A 23,504-nucleotide genomic window follows, 5' to 3' on the forward strand; every position below is an offset into this window, starting at 1 on the left:
CGTGGTGGATGTATTAACGTCTCTGTTCCCAAACAACCGGCTATCGGCCAGTAGCTAGTAGTGCTAGTAGCTAGTAGTGCTAGTAGCTAGAAGTGCTAGTAGCTAGTAGCTAGTAGTGCTAGTAGCTAGTAGTGCTAGTAGCTATTAGTGCTAGTAGCTAGAAGTGCTAGTAGCTATTAGTGCTAGTAGCTAGTAGCTAGTAGTGCTAGTAGCTAGTAGCTAGTAGTGCTAGTAGCTAGTAGCAGTAGTAGCATGACATCAACAGAATTTAATGGAGTTGTAGGCTATTTACTAACACGCAGGGCAAAAGCACAGGACACAACCTCTTCTACATCCATGGTCTGTGGTCTGTTGGACTCCATTTTGGATCCTTGACATGAAAAAGTTTGAGATTGCTCTTAAAATCTGTGAGCTGGATTTTTCTAACTTCCATTTATGTCCATCGCTCCCTTTATGCTCCTCTGGGAAGTGGCCGGACAAAAAGTTTAATAAATAAATAAGTAAGTAAGTAAATAATTATAATAGTATGCATATTTATAATAATGTTATTGTTAAACACAGGCCATTTCGGTAGAAACATTAAATTATGACAATAGAATAGAAATAATTTAGTTTTACTTTTGTACGGCACTAGGGATATACCGGTATCGGTAATACATACTACCCAAATGTAAGAACTTGTACTTGTACTCAGTCTGAAAAAAAGTGGTATCGGTGCATCCCTATACGGCTCTTTGTAGCTGGACGTTTTACTGGCGTCCGGTAGTCGCTTTCAGTCCAAAATGGCGGAAGCATAGCTCTGCTGCTGGGAGGCTGATGTTGCAATGGAACAAACAATTGGCTTTCACTCTTTAGCAGTTTACGTTCTTTGCGTGGGTGCCTGTGTCATCATTTTTAAAAAAATCTCCATTTCTGCCCGTGCACACTGAAACGCAACCCTGGAGTTCACTAAAACTGAACTAAAACGGGGTCAGCGGTGTTTTAGGGGCTCGAAAAAGCCAGAGTAGTGTAGACGCTAGGCATAAACGTAGCAAAAGTTCTGCGTTTTAAAAGGTATTAGTGTGGATGTAGCCTCAGACACAGAGCCAGACTGTGCGTAGCGTGGCAGCAGTAACAGCAGTATGACCTACTCTCTTTGCCTTTCTCCTTGTTCCTCAGCAGCAGCAGCTGTTGCTCCAGTCGATGCTTCTCCTGCTCTTCGTGTCTTTGTTGCTCCACTTTCCTCTTCTGCTCCAGCTCCTGCTGCCGCTTTGCTGCCAGCAGCTCCTGTTGTTGCTTGCACACACACACATGCACACACAGACACACATGCACGTTTTACTGACATGACAGTATAGAAGCATTCAGTCCTGTTGACCAGCCGGCCTACTGGAAGAGTTCAGAGACTAACTGACTTAATGAGTGAATGACCTACCTTCAGGTGCTCCTGCAGCTGGACCTCGTGTTGTCTCGTGAGCACTTCGTGTTTTTTCTGGAACTCTGCAAACAGCAGCTGTTTCTGGAGTTCCTGCTGCTGTTTGAGCAGCACCAGTTCCTGCTGGAGCTGCTGCTCCCTCATGGCTGTGTCCACCCCCACCGCACCCCCAGACAGAGAGCCCACCCTGGGCTCTGTCCGCAGATCCACTGGGCCTCCTCCTCCTGGGCCTTCTCCTGGATCCCCACCTGGAAAAGCAGCAATGGACAAGAAGTCAACTTTACTCTGCTGATTGTTTCTACTGCCCTCATTTAGGTCTCTAGTCTGATCCATCCATCCTCTGAATGCTCTAGGTCTCTAGTCTGATCCATCCATCCTCTGAGTGCTCTAGGTCTCTAGTTTGATCCATCCATCCTCTGAATGCTCTAGGTCTCTAGTCTGATCCATCCATCCTCTGAATACTCTAGGCCTCTAGTTTGATCCATCCATCCTCTGAATGCTCTAGGTCTCTAGTCTGATCCATCCATCCTCTGAATGCTCTAGGTCTCTAGTTTGATCCATCATCCTCTGAATGCTCTAGGTCTCTAGTTTGTGGCTGTGAGGTTTCATGAGGCTGTGATTATCCTAGAGGTCACCACAGGTCATTTTATACAGTGAGGTCAAGTTTTTAAAAAATGGTCTCACTACAATGAAATGGCTCCTATGGGGACTAACATCATCACACATGAACACAGTTGGGCTCATTGGATCCACAAGAGTCTCAACTTTACAGTGATAGACAATTTATTCCAAGACTGTTTGGGGACCCCAGTATGCAGAAATATACAAATACACCATTTTAGTATAGGCAAAAAAATAACACATTTGTACTGCATTAAAAAACTGCATGATTATTACCTATAACTGCATGTGATTATCATAAAGTGGGCATGTCTGTAAAGGGGAGACTCGTGGGTACCCATAGAACCAATTTTCAATCACATATCTGGAGGTCAGAGGTCAAGGGACCCCTTTGATAATGGCCACACCAGTTTTTCCTCGCAAAAAATGTAGCCTCACTTTGGAGCATTATTTATCCTGACATGCTACTGTAGTATGAAGTGGTTGTCACTAGGGATGCACCGATACCACTTTTTTCAGACCGAGTACAAGTACTTACATTTGGGTACTCGCCGATACCAAGTACCGATACCAGTACTTTTCTGTGCCAAAAGACCCACGTTAACAGCCAGCTGGAGGGTGTGAGTGACACACGGCAGGCTGGGAAGCCCCGCATATGAGGCGGTGCGCCGCGACCAGCTCTAGGTCGGCTTTGAAAGGCTCGGGGCGAAGGTGGTTCGCGGCCGCGCTCCCCGCCCGGACCTCGTTGCACCGTGGATAAAGGGCTCGCTGCTCCCTCTCTCCCCGCCGGGGACAACCCCCTGCTCCCGGTGCGGACTGTCAACCGGGGCGGACTGTCCTCAGTGCGCCTCGACCGTGTCGTGCCGCCAGATCGGGGCTCGGCCCACGTAAAAGGCGCCAGGGGTCTGCAGCGATGTCTGCAACCCACCCGCCCCGTCTTGAAACACGGACCAAGGAGTCTAACGCACGCATCAGTAAAGTGGTCAGAGGGTGCAAGTAAAACCCCGTGGCGTAATGAAAGTGAGGGCCGGCGCGCGCCGGCTGAGGTGGGATCCCGGCCCAGCGGGGTCGGGCGCACCACCGTAAAGTGGTATCGGTGCCGTTGTATCGGAGCCGTTTTGCGAGTACGAGTACATGAGCACAGTATCGGACCCTATACCCGATACTGGTATCGGTATCGGTGCATCCCTATTTGTTACCAATTGATTCCAGAGGTTTTTTAGTTACATCTGATATGTGGACCTCCACTCTACTTGTATTCTTATATTGGTGGAGTTCCCGTTTAAGTAACTCTGGAACCCACACGGAGACCCTTAGAACCTCCTCAAACCTCTTACACAGTCTACTGATCCACTCGGAGGACGCATTGGACCCCCCCCCTCCCCTCAAGGACTCTTAGAGGACTCCTGTACTCACCTCCTTCTCCACCTCCTCCTCTCAGCTCACTTGCTGTTCCTACTGGGCTCTGCATGCCCGATGGGAGGCTGCTCTTCACCTCCACTACTGCAGGACGGACAAACAGAGAGAAAGAGAGAGAGAGAGACAGACAGAGAGAGAAAGAACAATTGATTAGTCTGGAAAATGATGTCGGACTATTACATCATTCGTTGCATACACACAGAGGCAGTTCCCATTTCATTCAGAGGTGACAGTGTTGTAAGAGGGGGGGAACACAGCATCCTGCCACCTAAAAATAGACACTAGCCTTAGCTAGCCTAGCACTGGATAGCACTGATTTAGAAGTAACCTAATGTTACCATTAGCAACATTAGCCTAGCCTATATTCAGCATGGCTAGGCTACGAGGCTAAAGGACAATGCAGAACATGTGGCATAAATGTTGCTGTTATCTACAGCAGTATGGTGGAAAAAAAGAAAAGAGGATTGCAGGAACAGCCAGTGCATTGTTGCATTACAGAAATGAGTGTAATAAGAAACGTTAACTGTAACCATACATGTCCCCCCCCCTCCCTTCAATCACTGATAAATGCAGTGCCTTTGCACTGATCTGGATTTGTGGCCGCCACCCGGGCTAATCAGACAGACAGACATCCTGCTATCCTGCTTCAGGCACCAGAGTGGCGTTAGCTGACTCTGGAGCTTTGTGAAATAAAAGTTATGGGAACTCATCGAGGCAAGATTTCATCATGATCATTTCAAATTTGTCAACTTCATTTAAAGCTTCAACCTATAAAGTCTAGTGTTTGGGGGAAGTTCCTATGGAGGACGGTAATAAATAAATAAATAATTAATTAATAAATATGTAATTAAATGTGGCAAAAATAATATAAAAAATAAATGTAGCCATTAATTAATTGATCAAAATGTGACATAAATTGATATTTCTGTTTTAATTTGCTTCTTTATTTATTTATCCTGGTATTAACCCCCTTATTTATTTACTCTTTAACTGTTTAATTTTCCCTTTTATGTAGTTATATATATATTTTTAGTAAATGTATTTATTTATTTTTGCATTTGTTATTTATTCACTTACTTTTGATTTCATTTTTAGTTATTTTGTATGCATTTATTACTTATTTATTTTATATTAATTTTTAAATGTATGTACAGTATTTCCGTATTTATTTATTTATTAATTCATTCATTCATTTATTTATGCATGATTTTCCCTTTGCATTTCATCCCTTATTTATTTCCCCAAACTTATTTATTTTTGTAATTATTTCTTTACACGTTTCTTTTTACATGTCTTTATGCATTTCTGCCTCATTATGCAAATGAGGGCGCTGTCACTCAACATATTATACGTTGTATCATGTATATGGCAGGATTCTCAGTATGTCTTGATACATCGTTTTTTGCATGTACAAAAAACTGGATTCAGTTTGTCAGGGTCACCTCTTCATCACACTCTCTCTATGGTCAAGTTTACATCAAATTAAAAACTGAATATCCAGAAAATCTGCGAAAGAAAACCAAAGCAGCAGTTGGTGGCGCTGACTCTCCAGGGTGCAACCAGAGCACGTAATAAAAAAGAGCGTTGGTCAAATCTCAAACAAACAAACATTGATGTTCTAAACATGATGGAAATATGACATTTCTGTTTGCCAAAATGGAAATGCGTATAAACACAGGTGGATGGAAACACACTATTTGCGTGGGGCTATTTAGGTTTTTACAGTATTATTCATGTATAAGCTACAAGACTTCTAAAACTTAGCAACACTCAGAATAGAAGCTCCCTATCAGCTTAGCTGCAACAGGTTAATCCCCCCCATTGCCTGATGGACAGATGGGGGGGATGGTGGGGGATGGAGGGGTCCCAGCATCCTATCACCATCAGCACCTATCGATGTGCCCTTAAGCAGGGCAGTAACCCTGACCTGCCAGAAGCCTGCAGCAGCCTACGCTCTTCTGGCCTCAGCTGACCCCCTACTATTGGATCAGTGTTGGGATGTCAGGATATTACCTGTCTGCTGGCCAAGGAGAAAATCCAATTAGGAATTACCTACGGTGTAGTCTGACCTATGACCTTTCTATACAAAGGTGTTCTGATTGGCTACCTGCTGTTTGTTGGCACACCCTCTCTCTGCCTTTTGCGTCCCACGTTGGTTTCAAATCTAATCAAACACCAACATCCACCAACAATTAGGCCAAGCTCATTAGCCCTGTTTGGGAGGATTATGCTGACGTTACACCAAACGACTTCTCAAGTGATTTCACCGTCGCAGACATATTTCCAGTGTTTTTTTTTAAATCTCTTCAGCTCATGTTAACCACAGACCTCATTTCAGGCTTCTAACTAAAAAACCCATTCAAAAAACCCATTGACTTCCAGACGAGGGAACCGGAAGTGCTAAAATGCTAACTCATTTCCAGGGTTTGGGACTCATTCCTGTAGCACTCTATTTACAAGACTTCAATTAGATTCCTTTTGAGATGATGTCATATCCTGCTCCTGGTGGAAATCCCTCCAAATCCTCGGTAAGTATGCTATAGCTAGCGAGCTAACTAGCTAACCACTGTCCCGAATGGGGCTACTTGCAAGCTAACGTTAGCTACTGCAAACGGGGTAGAAAGTAAACATGGAGAAACTGGTGGAGTTGTGGAGTGAACAAGAGTGCCTCTTTGACGTGTCCTCCCAACCCCGGAAATGAGTCAGCATTTTAGCACTTCCGGTTCCCTTGTCTGGAAGTCAATGGGTTTTTTTAATGTTTTTTTTAGAAGCCTGAATTAAGGTCTGTGGTTAACACGAGCTGAAGAGATTTTAACGTTTTATTCTATGACATAAAATAAATCAATAAATACCCCACTCGAGAATTTTGAAGCCTTTATATGTCTTTAAAAAAGGCGGTTGCTAACAGGTGGCTAAATGAGTCTACTAAACGTCGGCATGCCGACTCGTCCACCGTTACAGCATCGTTCTGTATACTCTTGCTCATGTGACTGTAGTGTAGCTCGTTTATAGCCTTAACGTTAGCTTTTTACGTCCGACGATTGCATTTACACTGCAAAAATCATAAAAGTGGTGTTCATGTGTGAAGATTATCTTGCTGAACAAAACGCGATGCTGACTTCCTGGTTGGCCTACAAAAACATGTCATCCTTGGAGCACTCTAATGTAGGGATGTACCGATACCGATACCTGATCGGATATCGGGGCCGATACTGACTCAAATAGTTGGATCAGGTATAGGTGACAATGGGGCCGATCTATTTAATTCAATTCTATGTTTATATACTATATACATTATATACTGGAATTTGAATTAGTTTTGACCAATTTCTTGCTGCATTACAAAGGTATACGCTTGAATTGTAATTCCGTTCATCCTTAAGATTTTTTACCAAGTTGCTGGTGTACAATTTATTATCGGGACTGAAAAAGTCGGATTGGTGCATCCCTACTCTATAGTGACCCTGCAAGATCCCCAGTCTTTGCAAAAATATCATGGTCTGTGACTAAAAACTCTGTGACTTAAAGGTCCCATATTGTAAAAGGTTAGATTTCCATGTCTTTTATATTATAAAGCAGGTTTAAGTTCTATATAAATACTGTGAAAGTATTGAAACACTTAATCCACAGAGAAATACACACAGCCCGTATTCAGAAACTGAGCTTTTGAAACAAGCCATCGGGATTTCTGTCCATTTGTGATGTCACAAATCTACAATATTTACACCATTTCAAAGTTTATTTCCTGTTGCAGTGTATGTGAATAACATCAGCTGACAGGAAGTAAACATGGACCCAAGCTGTTGCCTAGCAACGCAATTCCGTTGCAATTCCATTGCAATTCCATTGAAATGCGCTAAAACAGAGCGTTTCAGTCAGAGGGTAAATACAGGTATACAGTATGAGAAAAATAATGTGTTGTTTGAACATTAAAGCATGTAAACATGTTCTAGTAGAATCCCAAAATACAAGTATGAATCTGAAAATGAGCACGATGTCCCCTTTAAGAAAGATTGTCTTTAGATGTGAGAGGTTTGTCAGACTTGTCTTTTCAAAGTCTTCTAGTGTATGGTTTTTCATACACTTTTCATTTCATCATTTCAAATCTTCACTGTCTTTAGTCACAACCTGACCTCTGACCTCAGAGAAAGAGAAACGTGCCATCTGTCGTGAGCAACGGGTTATAGCTCGGTGCAAGCTCAGATCTTATTTCTGACTACATCTTGTAGAAAGAACAGACGTACGTTTCCCTTCCACACACATGCAAAGAAGAAGCAGTCCAGTTTCAGGTTTGCTGGTGTGTGACCGTTCAGTTAGCTCAGTCACTGTGGCCGTTTCAAGTAGAGAAGTTGTTAAAAAGCCCCAAAACTGAGAGCTGAGGATAAATAAGTCTGTGTGTGTGCACAGCCACTCACATCTAAATTACCTAAACAAATATTCTGGCGTTTCACTGTGACGCACGTGTCTCCCCTTCCACTACAACACACACACTGTCCCTGTATGTGTGTGTGTGAGAGACTGGTCTGTGAGTGTGTGTGTACAACAGTCCGTTTTGGCAAGAGAGCAGCATTCCACAGCAGCCAGCGTCTGACGTCAAACTGAAGACATTTATAGTCTGGTAAACACACGCACACACACAGTCACACTAACGTACAGTCTGACAAAGAGGCAACGTTTCAGTCAATCATTTCGGCCTCTAACGGACTGCAGCTCGCTGCAGCAGGACGGACGCAGTAAAGAGACTGAAAGACATCCAGCTTGTCCAGTCAGTGAATCCTGGTAGAGACGAACATAGACTGGTGGTTATACCTCGGTGCTAATATGACTCTGTATGCGTCACACACCGAGAACTTAAAATCATAAAGCTTTTTTAAATAGTTGGCTACAATTCATTATGTAAATATTATTGTATGAATAAAGCACAGATATAGGTTCCATGTTCGCCCCGGTCAGATTCGGGGATGGGCGATATGGGGAAAATCAAATATCACAATTAGGGCTGTCAAACGTTTAAAATATTTAATCGTGATTAATCTCATGATTGTCCATGATTCATCGCGATTAATCGCAAATTAATCACACATTTTTTTATCTGTTCAAAATGTACCTTAAAGGGAGATTTGTCAAGTATTTAATATTCTTATCAACATGGGAGTGGACAAATATGCTGCTTTATGCAAATGTATGTATATATTTATTATTAGAAATCATTTAACAACACAAAACAATGACAGATATTGTCCAGAAACCCTCACAGGTACTGCATTTAGCATAAAACAATATGCTCAAATCATAACATGGCAAACTGCAGCCCAACAGGCAACAACAGCTGTCAGTGTGTCAGTGTGCTGACTTGACTATGACTTGCCCCCAAACTGCATGTGATTATCATAAAGTGGGCATGTCTGTAAAGGGGAGACTCTTGGGTACCCATAGAACCCATTTACATTCACGTATCTGGAGGTCAGAGGTCAAGGGACCCCTTTGAAACCGCCAACCTTGAAGTTAAAGGACAAGCCGCTCTACCCACTGACAAAGAAAAGCAGTAAATTTCCCAAACTGAGCAGCTGCATCAGGGAAATGTTAATATTACTGGATTTTCACGTGAACAAAAATAAGACTCTACAGCTGGTCTAGCAGCTCTGCAGGACTATACTCTGGTGCAGCGGTATGCTTTGAGATAAATGCTAACAACAGCATGCTAGCATGCTCACTGTGACGACGCTAACATGCTGACGTTTTAGCAGGTAGTGTTTAAAAGAGTGTGTTCCAATCCACGTACTTCCAGAAGTACACTTCAATGTAGTGCACTGTGTGCACTCTGTACTCACTTGAGTAGTGCGTAAATTTCAGCGGGGTAGGGTCGTCTCAAATCGAATACTCTGCGGCGCACTGACCGGAAATGACGATCGCAACATTTGACCGCGGCTCGCTACCCGCAAAAATATCTTCTGAAAAAAAATTAAAGCAGAGTGGAAATTATGTTTCCAACGACGTCGCCTACGATGTGTCCTCCTGTTGGCTGAAAATGCACCGGTATGTTTACGTATTGTATTGTTTTATTCTGTTATCTACGTATGTTTGAATAGTGGTCGTGGCTTCGCCTCTTCTGCTACGTAGCCAAGATGGCAACAGTTGAGTGTGGAAAGTGTCCAGCGCTCCACACTCAATGATCTGACCATTTTGAGTACAACATCCGGGTACTTTGAGTGCACTGCATTTTGCCGTACTTCCCATTGTGAACACACTTACGCACTCAAAGTAGTAAGTGTAAGTACAGAAGTACGCAGATTGGAACACACTGCAAGGTTCATCTTAATTTAGCATGTTAGCGTTTGCTAATTAGCACTTAACAAAGACTGTTCTGATCTGATGTAGAGAAGCGGTACGTCGCCTATTTTTTCCCGTGTGACACGCACGGCTCAGCAAAAATAATCTGTTGATACTCATATTGACATCATACCAGCAGCACCGCATAAGTGGCACCTCTCACTAACCATAGGCAATATAATCTGTGTGGGTGTGACGTTGTTCATCGGTTGTTGTGGCAAGTAGATCTCCTTCGTGTGTGTGCGCTAAAACCCAAAACCTGTGTGAGTTTATCACGGTAATGACTGCATTGCAAAATCCATGTCATGGCACGACGTATCACCGGTGGCGGTGACTAAACAGTTTCAGTTTGTTACTTGGGAATCTTCCACTAGCGAGGTAAAGACTTTTTTTTATTGGACCACTGGAATGCACCAATTCTGCATTACAATCCAACAACAGGGAATTTCCAACTTCTTGCCTTTGACAGGAATACTACATCACGTGTGCCTGCTTAAAAGCAACTTTGATCCAGCCTATGTTCAGTTTGATGTTTTACTACACGCTCACTGGCTTTTAAAGCCTTCTACGCAGGAAGCTCTGTATGTCTCCGGTTAGTTTGGAATAAACAATAGAAGAAATAGACCAATAGTTAACATGAACAGACAAAAGAAAGTAGTCCACCTACAAACACTCAATCTTGACAGATGAGGTGGAGGTGAAGTGCAGAAACACTGGAGCAATGAACTAAGCAACAAAGACGGAGAATTAAACACAAAAATTGGTCTAATAGCCTAGAGCAGGGGTCAGCAACATGCGGCTCCGGAGCCACATGCGTCTCTTTAGCTCCTCTCCAGTGGCTCCCTGTGGATTTATAAAAATGGAAATGAATAACTGTTTTCTGTTTACTAGTTTACTTTATTAGGGCCACATTGAGGAAAAAAAAAAAAAATCTGAGATAACGAATAGAATAAAGTCATAATATTATGAGTATAAAGTCATAGGTTTACAAGATAAAAGTGGCAATATTATAAAGTAGTAATTTTACGAGTTATTTTCTTTTTTTCTGGTAAAGTTATGACTTTATTCTTGTAATATTGCGAATTTTTTCTCATAAAGTTATGACTTTATTCTCGTAATATTATTACTTTTTTTCTCGTAAAATTATGATTTTACTCTCGTAATATTACGACTTTTATCTCATAATATTATGACTTTATTCTGGAAATCTCAGATTTTTTTTCCCTCAATGTGGTCCTAACACTCCGTAGTACATTTGCTCTTTGGCCCTCACTGCATTAGACTTATATACTATATACTAAGACTATACACTGTGTTACCTTCATCATAATGCTCAAATGTTTTGCGGCTCCAAACTGATTTTTTTTCTTTCACTGTGCCTCCTAGAGCCTGATTTGAACTTAAAGAGGCCGTATTAGGGATGGATTTAGGATACACCTATCTCCCGATTCAATACTATCACGATACTTGGGTGCCGATTCGATATGTATAGCAAATTTATTTTTTAGTATTGATTTTACGATTTATTGCAATTTATTTTAACTCTTTACCATTAGACCATGGAAAAAAGTTGAATTATACACTTCTAGGGACTTTTACTTTGGAAAATATCTATGTTAATACAGTAAAAATGTTTGATTTTCAGCATGTATGTAGTCAGAGATGTCCTGAAGTCAAATATATCAGTCATTGTCATTATTGTTTTCCAGCAACCCAAAAATCAAAGAATAAAGTAATTTCCCTCACAAATTACTGGTATTTTCTTTTTAATTTATAAGGGACATGTAATGTTTTATACTTCTGGCGAATATAATCCAATCAATCTTATTTCCATAGAAGTATTTTGTACATACAGTTCCCTTTGTTAACACCTTATTTTGAAAACCCGACGTCGTCAACACATGTCTGCTTCCTCTAACTTGTCCAAGTCCGTCTCTAGCTCTCCCGTCAGCTCCGTTCCTTTAATACATCCATGGTCAGCTCCATCGGGGCCGTTTGAATGCAGAGAACAGAAATGTCAGTATATGGGTGCTCTACAGTTGTAGCGTCGGCCCATTTGACCACGGAGATGAGAGAGACGGCCGGCTTGACCACAAGGTTACCGAGAATACGATAACGTTTCCTGTCAATGACAGAGTTAGCATGCAGCTTTAGCCGTGATATCTAGCTCTGCTTTTCCTGGCAAGTTTGTGTGTTTCTATACTTTACTGGATGTGCAGTGTTTACCACATTGGGTTTAAAATGGGAGGGTGCAGGTCGTATCCATGCGGACCCTCCGCCGTTTTCTACTTTCTCGTTTCAGCTCATTAAGACATTAAACATCTTAACCGATTAACACTATCAGATAAAACGATTAAAAGAAATGTTAATAATTAATTCAAAAGCTAAGGAAAATTCGTCACTTTAAGGAGAAAAGCTGGTCCACCTTAAGAGAGTCTGAGCCGGCGTTACAGATACAGGAAGTTCGCTCCTGTCTATAGCTCGCTTGAGCGGAGGAGTTGTAGCCTCGTAGCATTTATTCACCGACAAATAAACTGTACACACACTGTCTGCTGCAACTACGTTCACAGCTAGAACGCCACCGACAACACACACACGGTCTGTCGGACACTTTTAGCGTTTCGCTGCGGTGATAGACTGTATGTGTGTGACAATGGTGAGCACGAAGCTACCAGCAGAGCTACAGATGCTAACGTAGCACAAACACATACACTGTCGGACAATCACTATCGTTAATCCGGGCAGACAGAGTGACGTCACGCCGGGCAGACACACAGCTGACAATCTGCTAAACTAAACTAAATGTGCGGTGGAGACTTTTACTGGGAAAGTGGCTGCATGTCCGCGACACTACACGCAGCATCGTAGCTGCTAAGTCAACGCTCCTGGACAGTGAACTGGAGACTCAGTTGTCTGTTGTGCTCACACACTGCAGCTGGTACGAGGCAAAAATCTTGTCAGTTAACGGTTAATAATCGGTTAACGAAGGTCGGTTATCGGTTAAGAAAATGTTTCAAAATTATCATTCCCTATTCCCCACTATTAGAATATACCACCCAGAGCTTGAGAACTACCTTTGCAAAGGTGCACATATTCTTTCTCGCAAACCAATCAGAGAGCAGACTGGGCTTTTTCTGGAGGGGGTCTTAAAGAGACAGGCTGCTAAAACAGAGCGTTTCAGACAGAGGGTGAATACAGGTATATTCAGACAGACATTACGAGAAAACAATGTTTTTTTTTTAACATTAAAGCATGTAAACATGTTCTAGTAGAAACCCCAAATACAAGTAGGAACCTGAAAATGAGCCTGATATGTCCCCTTTAAGTCTCGCCTTTGCTCCTTTATCTGTTTCTTTGGATAACATTTACCATCTACAGTCATCATCAGACATCTAATAAAGAAACAAAGATGCTACACTAAAAGAAATGGTTCATAAAGACACTAAGAATGAAGACAGGAGGTGTATAGTTGGATGTCCAGTTTGACTTTTCACTCTTTGTCTCCCTCATTTCTCTGTTTCTGTCGCTCTGATTTCACATCGCTGCTACTGCTGCTGCTGCAGGGAGGTATTTCTGGAAACCAATATTCGTCTTTTCTCTTCTCTCTCTCTCTCTCTCTCCCCGTCTTGTTCATTCTGCGCTGCTAAAAGAAAATAGGCACTATGACATCAGCCCTGCAAAACACTCTAAAAAAAGCCAGGAGAGAGAGAGAGAGACGGAGAGAGAGAAAGAAAAGACAGAGCAAGAGAGGGAGGTAAAAATAGTATAATGGCTGTGTGTACTTTAGACAAATTAGAAGCTTAGAGAGAGAGAGAGAGGAGTCACATGTGTAGCGTTGCTATAGAGACTGAGGGGTGGGTCAGGAGTATTATGGGCTGGCAGACTGTAGGTCATCCACAGCGGATGATGCTGTCTGTTGTGTTACATCAGGCTTTGACAAAATCATAGTCACTAGCTATGTATTTTTATACTGTTAAACTATCAAAACGCTCAATATACGGAGAAATACAACAGCCCGTATTCAGAAATTCTGCGTTTGAAACAAGCCGTTAGGATTTCTGTCCATTTGTGATGTCACAAATATACAATATTTAGACAATTACATGGTTTTAAACATAAACATTCTAAATGTGTCCCAGTTTGTTTCCTGTTGCAGTGTATGTAAATAACATCAGCTGACAGGAAGTAAACATGGACCCAAACTGTTGCCTAGCAACGCAATTCCGTTGCAATTCTGTTGAAATGCACTAAAACGGAGTGTTTCAGACAGAGGGGGCCAGGATCCCACCTCAGCCGGCACGTGCACTTTCATTGCACCCCGGGGTTTTGCTTGCACCCTCTGACTTGCGCGTGCATTAAGACTCCTTGGTCCGTGTTTCAAGACGGGTCGGGTGGGATGCAGACATCTCCGCAGACCTCTGGCGCTTTTTACTTGGGCTGCGGCACGACACAGTCGGGGAGCACTGAGGACAGTCCGCCCCCGGTCGACAGTCGCACCGGGAGCAGGGACCCCGTCACGGTGCGGCGAGGTCTGGGCGGGGAGCGCTGTAAAGCTGCGGCCGCAAGCCACCTTCGCCCTGAGCCTTTCCTAGCCGACCTAAAGCCGGTCGCGGCACACCACCTCGTACTCGACTCCCCAGCCTGCCGTGTGTCGCTCACACCCTCCAGCTGGCTGTTAACGAGGGTCTTTTGGCACAGAGAAGTACTCGTATCGGTACTTGGTATCGGCGAGTACCCAAATGTAAGTACTTGTACTTGTACTCGGTCTGAAAAAAAGTGGTATCGGTGCATCCCTAATAAGAGGTTGTGCCTTGTGCTTTTGCCCTGTGTGTTGGTAAATAGCCTACAACTCCATTAAATTCTGATTATGTAACGTCTCTTTATACAGTCATGGCCACAGACTCATTGGCGTTTTCAGTCCAAAATGGCGAAATCGCTACCAGAGCACCATTTAGCGTTTATTGTCAAAAAAGCAGCGGAGTTTTGCCTCTTTGCTACTACTTTATGCTTCCGGTATTGCATAGTTCTTTCCCACGTGACTGTGTCATCGGCTGTCCTCGGGGTTCCCCACACACAACAGGATATCTGATCGTAAATATTACACAATATTTGCATCCAGGATGGACTTCCGAGCCGATCGGAGGATGTAAATACGATATACCTCACACTACAGGAACATCTGGAAAGATTATCTTTAGAACCTTCAAAGGATCGGGGCTTTGCTGACAATTGTCGGGAGGGAGGAATCGGGCCCAAAATCGGCTTGATTCTCGTGTAGTGTGTACCCGGCATAACTAACACCCTGCTGGCATCAAGAGGTGGCATCTGCCGAGCTCACCTCACTTTGGTAGCCACATTGTTCAGCAGACTTGGCTCTCAAAAAAAACTCCAAAGGTTGAATACCCACAACAATTTCTTCGCTCATACTGTGTGTTTAGCATTAGATGCATCACTTAAAGGTCCCGTATTGTAAGAAGTGAGATTTTCATGTCTTTTATATTATAAAGCAGGTTTAAGTGCTATATAAATTCTGTTAAAGTATCAAAAGGCTCAGTCCATGAAGAAATACACACAGCCCGTATTCAGAAACGCTGCCTTTAAAAACAAGCCGTTAGGATTTCTGTCCATTTGTGATGTCACGAATATACAATATTTAGATCCTTTACACAATGTTTAGACCATTACTCAGTTTTAAACATAAACATTCTAAATGTGTCCCCGTTTATTTCCGGTTGCAGTGTATGTGAATGATATCAGCTGACAGGAAGTAAACATGATCCCAAACAGTTGCCTAGCAACACAATTCTGGGTGCAATTCCGTTGAAATGCACTAAAACGGAGCATTTCGAACAGATGGTAAATGCAGGTATATTCAGGCAGACAGTATGAGGAAAATAAAGTTTTTTTTTAACATTTAAGTATGTAAACATGTTCTAGTAGAAACATAAAATACAAATATGAACCTGAAAATGAGGAGGATATGGGACCTTTAAATCTACTAAAAATCGACTAAAAGTGGAGATAAAGGTAGCATCCTGGGAGTTGGCTGAACACAATGCTTAACGCTAATGGCTCTGTGTTCAGAAAATGTTCTTCAAAGTCTCAAAAAGTCCCCAAACAAAGGTTATGCCTACTCCCTAAACTGACGAGGAGTTGTGCACAGCAGTGGAATTGAACTTTGCAGGGAATCACGAGAGAGTGTGATTTATGGAACAGTGCCGGTGGCATTCTCGCCCTTTTTTCTCCCAAAAAAAAAGTGAAGAGGAGACATTGTTGTGCTTCAAGGATCCGCTTTGCTTCGAGACTGAGTCATTCTTTTAAATGTCTTCTTCTTATTACATCAACACCTCCGTCACACCGGGCGCAATTTTAATTTATTGACCTTTTTTTTTTATATATCCACAGGTTTTCAACACAGGGCAAACAACAGTAAATGAATGGAATATAGTAAGCCTGTCTCCAACAAAATTACATTCCAATACAATTAAATTGCGTTCTCAATTACGTTTCAAGGAAAATGTATTTTCTCCCCCATTACAGCTGCAGTTTTAAACACATGGTTAACATTGTAAGTTGAAACAAACAAAAATGCAACAACACTACTTTTTTTAGGTTTAGTAAAAAAAATAAAACATGATGGTTGGGCTTAAAATGACTACGTTTGTTACGATATTTAAACTAGGGACGTAAATTAATAGAAGTAGACGTTTACTTTTAGTTTCATGCGGGACACGAACAGCGGCCACCTGCCTGGGTGAAAGTCCTGTGTTTGTTTGACCTGTCCGACACCTTGACCTCCTCTCTACGTGGACTTCCGTGGACTATCATTAGGCTGTGGATCGATTTAAATATTTACTCATGATTAATCTCAAATTAATAGTACGTCTTTTTTCTGTTCCAAATGTACCTTAAAAAGGAGATTTGTCAAGTATTTAATAATCTTATCAACATGGGAGTGGACAAATATGCTGCTTTATGCAAATATATGTGTATATTTATTATTGTAAATCAATTAACAACACAAAACAATGACAAATATTGTCCAGAAACCCTCACAGGTACTGCATTTAGCATCAAAAATATACTCAAATCATAACATGGCAAACTGCAGCCCAACAGGCAACAACAGCTGTCAGTGTGTCAGTGTGCTGACTTGACTATGACTTGCCCCAAACCGCATGTGATTATTATAAAGTGGGCATGTCTGTAAAGGGGAGACTCGTGGGTACCCATAGAACCCATTTACATTCACATATCTGGAGGTCAGAGGTCAAGGGACCCCTTTAAAAATGCCCATGCCAGTTTTTCCTCGCCCGATAATACAGCCTAAGTTTGGCGCATTATTTAGCCTCCTTCGCAATAAGCCTGTATGACATGGTTGGTACCGATGGATTCTACCAATGAAGACTGAGATTTTCTGGTTTCATATGACGCCAGCATCTTCACTCTAGCTTTAAAACTGAGACGCTTCAACCTCAAAATTGCAAGTTACATTAATGCGTTAAAAAGATTAGTGGCGTTAAAACAAATTTGAGTTAATGCGTTATCATCAAGTTAACTTTGACAGCCCTAATGGGAACGTCATTTTTAGGAGACAGGGCTGCAATGGGACATTCTGAGCCTTAGTAATGTCCCACTACAACGAGAGTACAAAATGAAAACAAGTTAATATTAATGGATTTTCTTGCTATTTTTTAGTCGCACTTCTGTTTGGGCCATTAACATGCTTTAAGCTTGGGAATTACAGTTTTTATAATTTAAGGGCTTTGGGGGATGTAAACAGGAAGCATTATGTTGCCCTGGAGTCAGTGAGTTAGCTGTATGCTCCAACTTGACCCCCTTTTTTAGGCTATAATTGTTTCCATCTTGGTAAACATTAAAGCCTTTACACACCTGCAGCCTTTTATTCGTACAATTCATTTGCATGTCAGTAGTTTTCGTACTGTTGTTTTTGTCATGAGTACTTTGAGAACACAAATATTACACCACAAAAAATCTACACGTTGTGCGGAACAGGTTGAGTTACAACTATATTTATGACACAAAGGCTCCGTAGTCCGAAACCAAGACGGCAAATTCTAACGCCCGAAACACACAGGGAACGCCAGGAGCGCGTGGCGGCTGCGTGGCGTGGTGGCTGCGTGATTCACGCGTCAGGTGTTCACATCAGCTGCGTTTCTGCTTCTGCAGCTGCTGCTGTCTTTCTACATAGAGTTTGCCTTTTAATGGCCATTTCATTTCATTATGAATACAATTTATATTTATTTTAGACAGAGAAAGCCGCCATACGCTCCTGACGTTCCCGGTGTGTCCCGGGCTTAATACTCCTCTCAACCTTGACAAAGGCAGCGCAGATCAGATCCACTCCTTCCGTTCTTGCCTTTCACAATAAAGCCCTAGACATATAATATTCACAGGCGAGTATTTCGCATTTTCATGTCGTTTATTCGTCACGCCTTCCGGTGTGTAAAGGCCTTTAAAAGCATTGCCGAATGAGCTATTAGCAGTTCCTGTTTGCAATGTACCCATGGACGTTCAGACAGCTATCACTGGATTACTTTGATACTGAAGAAAACTTTGAGATTGTCGGACAAGTTTTGGAGTTATAAGGTACACCTTTTTCTGTGATTTCTAAGTCGATTTATTTATAGACGTTTTCAAAGATGATATCCTCGGAAAGTGAAAGTCACACTGAATTTAAAAATATGGTGTTTGTGTTGAGCCCTTGAATGAGTTATGACTCTGAGAGGCGATACGGATTTTGAAGCAAAACGCAGCAGTCGGGTGCTAAGGGTTTTTTAAAGTACCTTAATTGCCTCCGCGAGCTGTATGTCACAGCCACTCCTGCAGCTTTAGCTGCTGACCATGTCGATGAGCGGGTCAAACTACAAGAACTAACTTCCTGTTGTGTTTAGGCATGCCCTTGCCCCTTACACTTCATCTATGCCTCATGTCTCTCTCAGTTTGAAAACATCAGAACCTACTGTCCATCCTGATATCCTATCAACAAAACCCCCCACACACATACATCCTTTTTTTTGAGCCTATAACTGTTCACCGGCACTTCTGACACTAACAGCTTCTGTGCAAAAGCCTTCCTTCAAAAAAAAAAAAAAACACAACCTCCAGCATACATCTCCCCCCCATCCCCTCCCCTCCTCCCCTCCTCCTTTCCCACAGATGACTCACCGGCGGTGGGCATGGCAGCGCTGGAGCCCCTGTTGCCGCTCAGGAGCTCCAGAGGCTGGTGGTGGCTGTCTGTGCTGGCGGAGGAAAAACAGGACTCAGTCTCATAGATGGTCTGCAACATGGCGCACAATCCTGACACCGTGGGATGCAACAGCATGCCAAGACAAGAGGCAGCGCTCGATTTTGTCACGAAAAAAACACACCAGTCAGTTCCGAGATATCGGCATGGCTCGGTTTAGGATTCGAGTTGCCAAGGACGACACAAACACTGAAAGATGCTTTCAAAAATATTGAATCATGGATTACTCATTCTGGGATGAAATGAATAACCGGTTAAATTCAAAAACTTCCAAATGTTTTCTGTGCTTGTATTGTAATATGATCTTTCAAAAAATTACCATGAATTCCGTCAAAAATTCCCAAAGGGAACGCAGAAAACTCCTCTGTGCTTTTATTGTGTAATCCAGTTTAGGCAGATTTTTGCAGGTAGCCTCCACCTTTCAGTTTTCCCAGAGCTTTTGTTTGTGCTGTGATGACCAGTCACTGACACTTAGGGACAAAAAAATCCTCTTTTCTAATGTTGTAGCCTCGGGTTGCAGGTATCAGAAACCTTCCCTCTGCTTGGCTTGAATCAAAATCAAAGTCAAGTTTAGGTACAGACTTCGCAAGGACCCTGAAATGTGACTTTCTGGTCAGTTGGTCTTGTCTACATCACCTGGAGCACTTTGCTGGTTCCTCAAACAGTGACAGTGGCTGGTGTGTTGCAAGAAGATGGAAGAAAAAAGTTTCCTTTGGTGCAACGAAACCCTCTCTGAGTCTCCTCCAACCAAATTGCACGAGCAAAACCGAGACCAGGAGGTGATCGGTGAACTCCCGTCGCCGTGTATCGCCTGTGAAACTGTGCATTTCCATAAGAAGTGATGGGAGGGGATCGGCCGCTACAGCTAACAACACAGCAACAAAAACACAGAGAAGAGGAGAAGCAGAATTCCCCTGCTCGGCTGCATCAAAGGATCCTCATGCTGTTCTCCTCCTGGCCGACGAGAGGGAGAGGAGAGGAGGAGGAGGAGGAGGAGGAGGAGGAAGAGGAGGAGAGGCGAGGACGTAAATAGCTTTGGGAGAGCGCTCCCCGAGGTTCCATGCTTCCAAAATTAGAACGAAGCGCTGAGAGAATGACAGAGAGAGAAGGGAAATGGAAGGAAGAGGAGGGAGACAGAGTGGTATGATAATAAAAAAAAGGAGGAAATGTGAGGAGAGGAAGGACTGGACTGGAAGAAGACGAGTTAGAATCCTCCCAGAAAAAAAATGAACAGCCAGAGATCACACGTTGTCCTCTTTATCCCTCGAGAAAAAACACACACAAGAAGGGGGCTGCGGAGTCGAGCGACCAGAAACAGCTGCTGGTCAGACGGCTAATATTCACTGTCTGAGAGTCACCGCCGTGTATGTGTGTGAGTGTGTGTGTACGCGGGAGTGTGACGCTCTTTGAGCTGCTGAATGAACGGTGAGAGAGACAGAGAGAGAGAGAGAGAGAGAGAGAGAGAGAGAGAGAGAGAGAGAGCGGTGGAGGGCGAAAGTAGATCACTGGGTGGAAAGGAAGTTAGACGGATGAAGAGAAAGTCAACAACAGCTTATTTCATTGAAGTAAGCCTCGCGACACGCCAAAGGAGAACTAGAGGGGACGGTCCTTCCGCGTCCATCCCTCCATTCATTCCCTTTTTCTTTTTTGCTGCACGTTTCTGTTAGATCGATGGTATTTGTTAAAGATTAAAGAACAGGGCAGAGGAGAAGAGGAGAGAAGCATTTACTAACACAGGAGATGGGGGGGGGGTTGATGGAGGGACTATAGCTGAAAATAGCCTGCCAGGGAGGAGGAGCTAGAGATAAAAATAGAAGGAGAGAGAGAGAGAGAGCAGTAAGCCTACAGCTCTGGGGTGGGGTAGAGGGGAGTAGAGGGGGGTTGAGGCGTTCAGCGCTGTCATGTTTCTGCACTGCACTGCCCCAGAGATCACCTGTCAATCAAGCAGCGTGGGCGGGACCGTGACCTCTTCTTCCTCTGATTGTGTGCTGTTCTGTAGGTGGCGATCGTCCACGTTTTAACGGCGGCTGTCCCATGCCACGACCTTATCCCGTCTGTGTGCTATTTCCGATGAGATGCAACAGCCACACCGCTGTTCCACTTTTGTATTCGCCGCGCTAGCCTTGTGACACACGGGATGGCGGCAACGCCGGATCTGTCGGGTCGGTCCACCACATTGGTCAGGACTGACATATCTCCACAACTGTTGGATGGATTGATATTCAATCTAGTGCCACCAGCGGGTCAATGTTTCTTCACTTATCCAGTAATAATATGTCAACATCTACTTGATGGATTGGCACTATATTTTGTCCAGACATTAGGGATGGGTATTGTTAAGATTTTAACCATACTACTACTCTTACTGTAAGTAAACAATGATTAATGGCAAATACATACAGCTTTTATTAGAAAATAATAAAAAGTGCAACTTCAGGACCTGCTGCTTCAGTTCTCAAGATACAAGGCAGAGCAATATTTAACACAAAATAAAATAAACCAACTTCTATTCCAGTTAAATGAACAGTGGTTTAACCTGCTGCTTCTGTCCTGTTTGTGAATATAAACGGTAGAGCAATAATACAGAGATCAACCACTGATCGTGATCAAACAGCTGATAGTGATCAAACAGCTTGGGACAGAATCATTCCTACACAAACGCTGGTTAAATAACCTGCAGATAGTAAATCAAGTAGTCCACTTACAGTGTTCATTTGGGCTCTTTTCATACATGAAAACATGCGGAAAAACATTTTAAAACTACGTTAGACTAATGTTATAATTTGCCTCACGGACCGTCTGCTTTCCGGCTGATACGTGAGGCTGATGCTGCGTGCACATCGATATCATGACGGGACAAAGAAAGTAATTTTCTCTGAGTAAAAAAACGAATGCGACCTGTGGTTGAAGCCGCCCTCGTCCAGTGGATTGATAACACCTCGTCACGTAATGCCCTGAAAGTGAAACTCTGCTGACCGGCACCGCAGCTCCGGCAGCTCATGCAGACCGGTGCCCGTCTCCCTCCACGCCGCTACCGGGTGAGAGAGCGAGGAGTCCAAGCAAAGGGCCGCCGTTCATCTACATGCACTCGCGCTGCAGAGCTGGCCAAGCTGGTGCATGTCGATGACGTTATACACAGGGAGAGTGAAACGGAGTAACGTTTAACATTTCTTTACTAATAAGAGTGCTAAAAATACCACCATGTAACATTTGTGGTGCCTAAATACAAGGTGCAAATTCTTATTATTCTTATTAATGCTAAATTCTACGAACATATTCTGGTTGGTACCAAAGAGCATTGAGGTTCAATACACAGCCCTGGATGGATGGACGGACGGACAGACAGACAGTTAGATAGAAAAAACTACACAATACTTTTCAATATACAAAACTTAGCAATATCCGATACTCATTGACAATAGCTTAAATAAACGAGAGGATTTTTACTATACATACATAAATGTGTGATGCTGCGAAGAGGACACAGTGCAAGTTGTGCCAAATGAAATGTTAAACTAAATTAGTGTAGTTAAGGATCAGATCATTTAAATGTGTATGAGGCCCGATGAGAATGCTTGTATTAGTCTTTAGTCCGTTCGGGGGAAGCGTGAGGCTTCACCACCGAAGCCCCCCCCCGTCCTGGCAAGAGGGAGGAAATGTCTATCTTGGCTGAGTTGAAAAAGGTAACAAAATCTGCACCTCTGAATCTCACTAACTATCCCGCTATATCTTGTGTTTAATCCATGCGAAATATGTTTAAAAATGTTTTTAAAAAAAGACAACGACAAGACTCCCAGAAGAGACTAATCCTGGCCAAGAAGCAGTCCAATACATAAACGGCCGTGAAACTACAATGTGTTGTTTTCTTGTGTACACTTCTACACGCAAACAATTTCGTGATGGAGAATCCCAAAAAATGGCGCTTTATCACCGAAAGCTCCACTGCTCACTTTCCCTCACTTGGCTGTCAGTGTAGGTATTATTAATTGAAACTGCTTTCTGCTATTTATAGTATTTGTTTGTTCCATTCAGCAGCTCGGTCCTAAGTGAAGCTGTGCCTTAAGGAGTAGGTTCCAGTGTTTTAACGGAGTGTAACGGGATGTCAACGACTAAAAGAGTGTGTGGATTACAAAAACAAACAAACGAAGGATCAGAAGGAATCAGCCTTCATGCAACCAAAGCAAACATAATAAATAGGGCTGAGCATGGCAAAAATCTGGCAATACGATACGCATCATGATACGGGGTAACGATTCAATATATTGCGATATATGGCGATACTGTAAGCAAGGCGATATATTAAGATTTTTTTCAAATCTAATTGTAGGAAAATAGTATAAAGACACACCCCCATATGTATGAAATATGAGTAAAAAAAAAAAGTCACAATGTGAAATGGCTACTATAGAGGACTAACATCATCACACAGGAACATTGGACTCATTGGATCCA

At 42.9% G+C, this 23,504-nt stretch overlaps 1 protein-coding gene across 4 annotated transcripts in view; it reads right to left on the minus strand.

The window, feature by feature from the left end:
* hdac5 (histone deacetylase 5) overlaps positions 1-23,504 on the minus strand; it is an 85,427-nt gene that overhangs the window by 31,923 nt on the left and 30,000 nt on the right. For 2 of the 4 annotated variants that reach the window (XM_037793068.1, XM_037793067.1), the window contains exons 3-5: positions 3,452-3,538; positions 1,415-1,662; positions 1,131-1,275 (exon numbers count right to left, since the gene is read on the minus strand). In XM_037793068.1, coding sequence (XP_037648996.1) covers positions 1,131-1,275; positions 1,415-1,662; positions 3,452-3,538 — 480 coding nt within the window. Of the gene's footprint in view, positions 1-1,130; positions 1,276-1,414; positions 1,663-3,451; positions 3,539-18,973; positions 20,474-23,504 lie in introns of those variants that run through there. The other 2 variants (XR_005210026.1, XM_037793065.1) reach the window with 2 other exon arrangements.

Source organism: Sebastes umbrosus, chromosome 14, assembly GCF_015220745.1.
Source record: "Sebastes umbrosus isolate fSebUmb1 chromosome 14, fSebUmb1.pri, whole genome shotgun sequence".
Classification (NCBI taxonomy): domain Eukaryota; kingdom Metazoa; phylum Chordata; class Actinopteri; order Perciformes; family Sebastidae; genus Sebastes; species Sebastes umbrosus.